Here is a 10,074-nt window from a genome sequence, read left to right as displayed (position 1 = left end):
TACTCTAAAAATAAAAATCGGCAAGTAAAAATCTGATAAGCAAACTATCCATTTACTATGGCTTTTTAATACTTTAAATCAAACGTTTATGAAAGTTATCACATCTAGTTCAGATTGCCTCGGCTAGCAACTAAACCTTCGCCGTAGTAACTTTTGTTGAACCATCGTGCCTCCGCAGGCTCGATGGCTATCATATCGTCAGATCGAGAGAGAGAGAGAGAGAGAGAGAAATATATATATATATCTCACTCCGATGATACGATAGCCTTCGTGCCTCGGAAGGCACGAAGGTCGAGCAAAAGCTACAACGCTGAAAGCTTAGCAGCTAGCCGAGGCAATTTGAACTAGATCTCATAAACTTCATGGATCTTTTATTTAAAATACTAAAATGCTATAGTAAACGGATCACTTGCTTCCCCGAGTTTTAGTTGCCGACTTTTATTTTTAGAATGTTTTACATTATTATACTGTAATTTTAAAATTTAGTTTCTATAACTAGAACAAAATATATCATATTTCTTAAAAGATAGTTTTAAAGTGCACTAAACCTATAAAGATGAGGTAATTTGAACGTTTGCCGAGTGATGCTGGTAACTTTAAACAACTAAAACTCGAGTAAACTAATGATCCGTTTACTATAGCTTTTTATTATTTTAAATAAAAAATTCATGAGGTTTATGAGATCTAGTTCAAATTGCCTCGGCTAGCTGCTAAGCTTTCAGCGTTGTAGCTTTTGCTCGACCTTTGTGCCTTCCGAGGCACGAATCATCGGAGTGATATATATATATATATATATATAAAAAATGATGATAGAAGACTTGAATTTAAGATCAGAGGTACTGATCTTACTCTAAATAGTAAAAAGAATTTTCTATAAAAATTTCATCTGATTTTGATTGTTTTACACCGTTAAATTTACAAATGCATCACATCTACCATTAAAATTGTCAATTTTGAGACCTTTTGAACACTAGCCAAATAATATCGAAAAATTCTGAAATTTAGTTTCTGAATACTTTCAATAGTATAGATCAAGTCTAACGGAGCCGATTGTCAATTTGGAAGCCGCATCATCGAAAACAACTTGGTAGCACGAAAGCCTCCATACTGCCGATAGTATAGCAGCCGGACTATATATATATATATATATATAGAGAGAGAGAGAGAGAGAGAGAGAGAGAGAGAGAGAGAGAGAGTTGAGCTAGAACACTGTCAAAAGCACCATAAAGGTGGTGCTTTTGAGTTTTTAGCCATTGGATGGAAAGATGTGAGGTTGAGATGATGTTGGTAGGTGGTGGTAGTTGGAATAGTGTTTGATCCAATGGGTATTAGTAATCAAGGAGTAGATCCAAGGGATAGAAACTTAGAAGCATCATGGGGTTGGTGTTTCTAGAAGTATTCTAGCTCAATTATATATATATATATATATATATATATAGAGTTGAGCTAGAATACTATCGGTAGCAAACGGGCTGCGTTGCCACCCAGTTGTTTTCAATGATGGAGCCTCTAAATCGACGATCGGCACCGTTGAACATGATCTATACCACCTGAAGTATTTAGAAATCAAATTTCAAACATTTTCGACATCATTTGCCTAATGATCAAAGAGTTTCAAAATTTGTAATTTTAATGGTCGCTCGTTTAACGGCGTAAAGATATCCAAATCAATTGAATTTTTATTAGAAAGTTTTTTAAACTATTTAAAACAAGATCTATACTCTTGATCTTAATTACAAGACTCGTATCATCATTTTTTAAAAAATATTCCTTTTCGGCCGTTCATTTTTTTGTCCACTCGATGGATAAGAGAACAATATCGAAAATGTATGAAATTTGATTTCTAAACACTTCAAGTGGTACAGATCATGTTCAACTGTACCGATCGTCGATTTGGAGGCTCCATCATTAAAAACAAATGAGTGGCAACGGAGCCCGCTTGCTACCGATAGTATTCTAGCTCAACTATATATATATATAGAATTATAGTAGCATAATTCTATATATATAGAATTATGTTACTATACTATCAATAGTACCAAGCCCTTGGTGTGTATATATATATATATATATATATATATATATATATATATATATAAAAGGGGTTTGTCTTCTTTGATAATACCTTTTGTATTCCAAAAAAAAAAGATGACTGGCCCATAAAACCATCTTGCGTGTAAATATATGCATATATATAGGCACTTAGTAATCTTTCTCATGAATTTGAAAGATCTATCAGAATTACTTAGCTCGTCCAGAAGATCGAGGTCTCACACGGTCGATAAGAGCCACTATGAATAGCCAAGATGACTGACCCATGAAACCATCTTGAGCTTTTGAGCCACTCAAAAGCCCTAAAGGAGCTATTCAGAAAAAAAAAAGAAAAAAAAAAGAAAAAGAAGAGAGAGAGATCGAGGGAGGAAGAAGAAGAAACCCTAACCCTAAAGGAGGTCATAGGCAAGTCATTCTTGGCTACACAAGGCAAAAGCTCTTACTCCATGTAAGAACTCTCTTCCACTCTTTTGCAACTGTAAGGTTGTTTATATCACATATATTTATAGTAGAGGGGAGATCGTATAAATCTAAATTGTTAATTATATGCTTATGCATGCATACGTTTCAACACCTACGTTATAGTGCTACTTTTAACCATTTGGTGAAATTATATTATCTATGGAATATATTCTAAAACTAGTGTTTGTTCATATTCATATTCATATGAAACAATCTCTATTCTTTCGTTGAATAATAGGTTTGGCTATAAATAAAATGTATTTTCTAAGATCTTTTATAACACTTTATTAATTTGAAATTTTGAATAAATTTTTCTTCTTTAATTCTCTATATTTTTGGCTATTGGATGATCCTAAGAGACAAAGTCCTACGGATTCTTATAAGAGCTTAAAATATTATTATTATTATATACATAAAGTTTCAAATAGATATACTATTATGAAATTTTGCCTGGTCATAAGTTTCTTCATGGATGCATTATTCTATTTTAAGGCCACCCAAGAGTCAGTCAACATGACTCAACTAAAATAATACTTTGATTCTCTCCTACTTGGTGTTTGACTTAAGGCTCTTTTTGAGTCCATTTACATTATTATACTTTACAAGTGGAATAAAGCTATATCTTAGCTTTTCCACAACCAAGTCACTTGAGTTGTGATAAAGTCAACTAGTTAAATAAAGGGAATAAGGAGTTGTTATTAAAGGGGAGGAGTCATAGATAATACTAACACATGATATATATTTATTTGTTAGGAGAGATTTGAAGGATAGTATCAAAGGGCTAGCTTTTTTCAAGTGAGAATGAGATATATGCTTTTTTGCAAATAGCCTTTTGCGAAATAATTGAATTCTTTGTCATTTCTTATCAGAATCTGTTTGACTTATGTGAGTTTCTGTTGTAAGTGATATTTAAATAGACATGTTCTGAAAAATCTTAGCAGTTTTTGTCATTAAAGTCTCCCTATTGGTTTTTTTTCTTAGAAAATAAAATAAGTCTTCAAATTTCCTACAAAAAATTGAAGCAAAATCAAATCAAAATTTGTCCTCAAATTGAAATTTAAGCTGAATGCTTAACAGGCGTGCATGCTCATGTGTATAATGGATACAGCAATACAGTAAAATTGAAAAATGAGGTAAGAGATGATAATTTAACTCATTGCATGCAGTTAACTTCGCGGATTTAACCTACTTGGTTAATAATAGAGACACATTTAATTAGCATGTGACAAATGAACAAATTCAATATGGAGAAACATTTAACCTTCACTAAGAATTGGATAAATCATATGCAGGTTATTGAATAAGTTCAATTCTTATTGTATTCCTGGAGCAATCTCACAGTAGTAGCTAACAAAATTAACCCAATTTACACAGGATACATCTCTGCTTTCATTTCCCAACCAATGTTACATAATTCGAATAATTTTCACTGCATAACAGATAGATTAACCCGGTCGTATTTACCTCAGTTACAGCGCGAATCTTTGATCTTAAGATATAAAAGAGGGAAAGAGGAACAAAAAGGCATTTTGTCTACAAAAATGTAGAGCATTTTTACATGAGGATTCCAGCAACATTATCAAGTGCCTTCTTCGCAATCTTGAATTTGCTGGCTAAAGGCTTCTCCGTGTTTGCGGCGACAACATACTGCTTCATGAAGAAGATGAGGCTGCTCCTCAGCATCTCGAGCTCCGGGAGGGCAGATACGCGGGTGAAGATGTTCCATACGAGGGCGTCGCTGTTCTCGAAGATGGACTCGAACAGCATTCGGAAATGCATGATCCTCTTAGGGGTCAGATACACGGGGTTGGCTAGGTCTACGGACTTCAGGATAGCAAGGGAGAGCGAGAAGCTCGCGAGCATCTCCGCGACGAATCTCGCGAGGTTCATGGAACGGTTCAGCTCCATCGTGTCGAGTTCTTTAAAGTGATCCCATAGGCAATACTGGAGTAATAGAACAAAAAGAGAACAGATGAGAAACTGCAGAAAAAGCAGTAAAATGTTATTTCTAGTATCTTGTATTTCTTGAAAGGAATAAAAGGGAGAGCGAAAAAAACAAAATAATAAGGCTCCTCTTAGATGAGCATGTGAGGATGTTCCACATGCTGCGAAAAAATACCAACCCACCCCGTTTTCCTAAAGATTTTTTCTCATTGATTGCTAGGTAGGTTGCTTTATTAAAAGCAAGCATAAATCACATGAAGAGCTCAAACACCTCGTCATAGTATATCTTGCACATGATACAACAAACTCTGCAATAAAATATGGATATAATCATCTACAGAAGAAGAAACAAAAGAATCATCTCACCTGTAAGCTGAACTTGTGATTTTTGTCATGACTACATAACTTAGAAGCCAAAACGGTGTAGTACTTGTTAAACATCTTTTCGTGCAAACAGCAATCAACAAGGACCCTCATAATTTCCCGATCCTGTGTTCCGACAAAAAAGAAATTAGAAGCACAATTCCAATAGGGTGAATAACAAATAAGGGATGATTATAAGGGGAAAAAGATTAAAAGAAAAAAGTGCATATATACCTGCTTCCCAGAAAGATCCAGTCTCAGGAGCTTCTCAAAAGCATCGATATAGTCTTCACCACTCATAATTATGCAAAAGATTGCCCGCCGTAGGTCGGTGTTCATCCTCTGAGCGGCCGCGAGCTGAACCAACTTTTGTGCTTCCAAAACCTCCATGTTGATTGTAGTTGCCACGTCATCGATATTTTCCGTTGTGGGGGCTACATCCCCGGACAACCACCACTGCCCTTTCTTCTCTGGGTCGAGGAGTTTGCTCCACTTGAGCCCGCGCAAGAGGATATCTTCTGCTCTTAGCTGCAGACACCAAAAGAATCAGCGTAGTGTTTTTGCCTTAAAGATGATATTCACATCAACAAGTTCTAGAAGAGGCTGCACAGTATTATAGACCATAAATTTGCCCAAAAATGGTATCAAGTACCTAAAAGTAGTACTTCAAGAGTTCGAGCAAGAATTTTTTTTAAAAAAAAGGGCCAGAATCAAATAATGAAGAATTGGGCCTGGATTTACTTGGACTATTCATGATACAGTGAAAGGATGATCGCATGGACCTTTTGTAGCCATTTCTTCAACCGTGTATGATGCGCAGGATCCTCTTTAAGCCTTCTTTTGTTGTTTTTAATATCACAGATTGTCTCGAGCATGAATTCCATCTGCACATAAGTTAAGCCAGACATGAACAAGTTCGAGAGAAGCAGCATTTTGAAAAAGGAAGTAGGGACATAAGGAGATTACTCTTTTACTATTTATGTTTGGATTCCCATCTTGTGTGCCTTCAGAATAAGATTTCAACACATTTACTCTATTCTGAATGCTAAGGACAAAATCTTTCATAGCGCTGGGATCATCGCCCCTGAGTTTCATTCCGCAACCTGTTCAGTTCATAAGAAAACTATTTACAGCCTTTACAAGTCTAGTTTAGGTTATATCAAAAGAAGATCATAACCAATATTGAAATTTCAAGTTACAGCAACAACCATGAACCAAAGTCATCAAGAACATACACTGTAAGATAGTCAAGATTGTAGCAACATCTAACTCTGTCAACCGCTTGCCCAACTCCGAAAGAAGGTCATATAAAAGATCACTGCACACAAGGCCGAAGAGAAGTAAGAAAAGGGAAAAGGGAAAAAGGAAAAGGATAACTCAATTATCACATATTTGAAAGCAAAAAATCTAGTTATACCAAGTACGACCGATATTGATTGCTTGTGATTAGGCATACGCACATATAAATAAAATATAAGCATCCATAGAAAAATAGTAGTTGTGCCATCAAACCTCGAACAAGCACCAAATATGCACAAGTACGACAATAGTAAGGTGAGATTCCGCAAAGATAGGCTGTCTTCCTTCGAGTATTCATCCTAAAAGGCAAACGGAAATGCTAATCAGGAAAAGTTCGAAACTTATTTTCTAGAAAAACCATTGAAATTCATAATGGCTATAATACCCAAAACAAAGGATGATGATTATCATGGTATGTTTCGGCTATACCTCAAATGATTTAGCAAGGGAAGCAAGGAGCTTCGCACTGAAGTCAACCCCAACTAAACATGCCATACCTGAAACAAAGGCTGCGAATACAGCACCGTACCTACAGAGAGAAAAAGTATCCGTGTTATTGCTATGACTGCAAACTGGGTATACTACTAATCTGGTAAGAAATACTTGATACAACGAATAGAAGCATTTCCTCGTGAATAAAAGAAAATCATATCATTTAATAATTTGATCTAAGAGATTTAGAGAATCATGTAATTATTAAATAACTTTATGACTAAATAGAAGAACCAGACAAATACACATATTATATGAAACAATATCAGCAGATTACATCTTGAATCAATTGGGTAATCTAGCACCATACTTCAGAAAACACTAAGGTTGTAAACAGAAAACTAGATTAACACATGCAATACTCCAAATAAAGGATGTTACTGGGCTTCACAGGTCGCAAAAACAAAAGATGGCGTTCTGAGTATTTGAAAACATGCATTCTAACCAAATAACAGGTATTTTCCTCTACTTCTATACAAAGTACATAAATCTCTGCTTACAAAACAAGTTCTTAAGGTGATTATCTTCTATACCAGAAAACCTACAGACTGCGTGCAACCTCTAGATTTCTAGTGCTTGAAAAAGAGTCGTACAAAGAATTATCAAGATCTTATTCAGGTGTCTGACCTTTCCAGTTTAATCGTACTTAGTACTTATATCTCTTGAGGCAATATTATCCATATCACCATAAGCACAATGCAACCCCAAAAAGCAACTAAAGGTTCAAAGTTCCTTTCACATATTCTGCATTCCCAATGTAGGATTAAAAAAACAATAAAAAAAAAAATCAAGGCACTATAGATGAAGAAATTGGGAAAGTAGGTTTCCAAACTGCAGATAAGAATGCTAATATCCAGTAAACCATTTACAAGCCACAATGTTCAAAACAGCATCTAAATTGCTAAAAGTTTACTAATGCACTGTTATCTAGAACAGTACTTCTTCAAGTGAAAGCTCAATCAAGCATTTTCAGATCATGCTTCCGTTACATTAGACTAGAACATGTATAAATAATGAAGCTTGGATTTGAGGCGATAAGAGGATAGAAGAGCTCTCACTGTTCATTGCCACGGGGTCCGCCAGAACAAGAAGCGACAACCTCATCACCAATTACCTGACAGCCAACACTGCGAGAAACTGACTGCAGAAAAGTCAACAGCAATGCAACAAATAAAGCTCAAAAGAATATAATTAGAAGCAGGATTGCGGATTTTACTCGAAAAATTGTGGCGACTTCTTCTGTGATAGATTCCACATTCAACTCGGAAAGCCTGTTCAGAAGCCCTGCGATGAATCATACAACTGCAACAAATCAGACCCAACCAATTAATCAGAAAACAAGGATCGAAAGGAGACACGAGAGAAGCGAAACCGTGAAACCTCTAACTCTGCGGCGAATTTGCGAAATCTCTTCTGACTCGGCATTCGCACAACCTCGCAGATGCGGGGCCACATACTTCGCCTTCCTCTCCGCCGCAGGTTTCTCTGCACAAGGCTCTTCAATAATCTCAGTATCCGATGCTCCAGCAATCACCTCCTCAGCTACCTCGCTCTCTCGCGGCTTCTTCTTTTTCTTCGATCTCATCTTCTTATCCGACCTAAGAAGCTTCTCACTGCCGCCATCTTCTACGCCACCATTAACAACAACGGAGTCCTCAATTGGATCGAGATCTTCAAAGATCATGTTTAGTCCATCGTCGAGACCGGCCAATCTCCCATCCTTCACCTTGAGCTTCTTCGCGAGCCTCCTTTCCATTTCCAGATCCTCCTCCGCTCCGGCTGCCGCCAGTCCCATATCCATTCTCAGAAACTCCTGAAACTTGGAATTGGATTTGGATTTACTCTCTACAGCATTTTTCCTCCTCTTCCTCGAAGAGTCGGATTTTCCGCCGAATTTCATCTCCGCACCACCGCGACTTGAATCATTCAACGCCGCATTTTTCTTCTTCTTAGTCCCCTGATTTGCAAGTAACTTCAGATCACAGTACTCCAAACTAAGCTACTATTAAAAGAGATTAACAAAAAGAAAAAAAAGAAAATTTTGAGGACCTGGTGCTGAACCCAAGATTGAAACCGATTCCTGCTCTTTTCCAAACGAGATTCTTTCCGCTTCTCCCTGCGGGATTTTGCTTCGACCTTTTCTGGAAGAACAGGGACAGAGAAGATGTTCGAAAGCCGAATCGGATCATAAAAAATGAGAGATTTATATAACCTTTGCAGCAATTACATACCCATGATTGAAACTTTAGCTTAATCACGCAGCTTCTGATTGCTAGAACACAAAATTCTCCGCAAATACCCTAGAAAAGATATAAATCAGGGTTATGTATACTAAAATTGTTCAAAAAAAAAAGGGAAAAAAAATTACTACACCCGAAGGAAAAAATTCAAAACAGAAACTGATAAAATCCACAAAAATTACCGGAAAATGATAAGAAGGTGTGGATTGAAAGAGGGGGCGACGAGGAACAAGAACCAAGAATCGAAATCGAAATCGAAATCGAAATCGATTTAGGGTTTATTAGGGTTTTAATTTGTGGGCCGTAATTGAATTGGGCCGGCCCATGAGACGTTTGAGAGGCTGGATTAGGCTAAACGGGTATGATATTGGAGATCCGTTTTTCTTTGGTCCGTATCCGAAGGAACCGGAATATGAATTAAATCTAATATATAAAAAAAACTATTTTATATTCAATATTTATTTATTTAATATCTAGTGTATCTTCTTGTAGGATATAAAATTTTTGATTTTTTTATTCGCGTTCGGTTTTGAATTTGAATTTTTGTACCCGATTGGGCTTGGTCACCGTTTTAAATTTTTATTTTTTTAATTTAGTTTTGATTTCAGGTTCTACAAAAATAATTTTCGATTTAACAAAAATTATTCCACCTCTCTCTCACAGTTTAATTTGAATATTGCTACTCCTCTCAATTTATTCAAGTTTTAGCCTAAAAATTTCAAAATTTCATCAAAAAATAAATTTCAAATTCAAAATTTTGAAATTCAAATATAAATTTTTGATTTGAAAATTCAATTCAAATTTACCTCAATGAAAATTTTTAATTCGAATTCGAAACTTCTTGACTCCTAATTTTATTTTCAATTTTCATTGAAAACCTAAGTTTTGAATCAAATTTAAAAGTTCAACTCAAGTTCAAAGTTAGGTTCTCAATTTTGATTTTTGGTTTAAATTTATAATTTTATTACACCATCCATTCCTCATCGGAGAAGTTCCAAACACGAAATTTGATTATATTTGTTCCTAATCTATTTTTAGTCCTAATCCTATTCAATTCTTTTGTACAAAATCACCAAGAAATTAAATTTTTGATATTATAAATTCATAAATTGGAAAAGTTTCATTTTGGCCCTCCAACATTTAACTTCGGCGTTAACAGCCCTTAAACTCTCTAACAAAGTTTCACTCCACTCCACTTCACTCCACTCCGCATATATATTTA

General features: G+C 35.6%; 1 protein-coding gene across 1 annotated transcript; it reads right to left on the bottom strand.

The window, feature by feature from the left end:
* LOC109726623 (nucleolar MIF4G domain-containing protein 1) lies at positions 3,811–9,124 on the bottom strand. The gene is made up of 14 exons (XM_020256331.1): positions 9,035–9,124; positions 8,844–8,912; positions 8,662–8,753; positions 7,993–8,569; positions 7,829–7,896; positions 7,671–7,753; positions 6,550–6,649; positions 6,334–6,419; positions 6,057–6,139; positions 5,788–5,924; positions 5,604–5,705; positions 5,056–5,349; positions 4,825–4,947; positions 3,811–4,458 (listed from the first exon to the last, which is right to left on the bottom strand). Exons 2-14 carry the CDS (start codon positions 8,845–8,847, stop codon positions 4,069–4,071), a joined length of 2,139 nt encoding a protein of 712 aa, XP_020111920.1. The 5' UTR covers positions 8,848–8,912; positions 9,035–9,124; the 3' UTR covers positions 3,811–4,068.

Source organism: Ananas comosus, linkage group 21, assembly GCF_001540865.1.
Source record: "Ananas comosus cultivar F153 linkage group 21, ASM154086v1, whole genome shotgun sequence".
Lineage (NCBI taxonomy): Eukaryota > Viridiplantae > Streptophyta > Magnoliopsida > Poales > Bromeliaceae > Ananas > Ananas comosus.
Note: the sequence above shows the minus strand (reverse complement) of the source record. Positions and strands in the feature narration are given on the sequence as shown.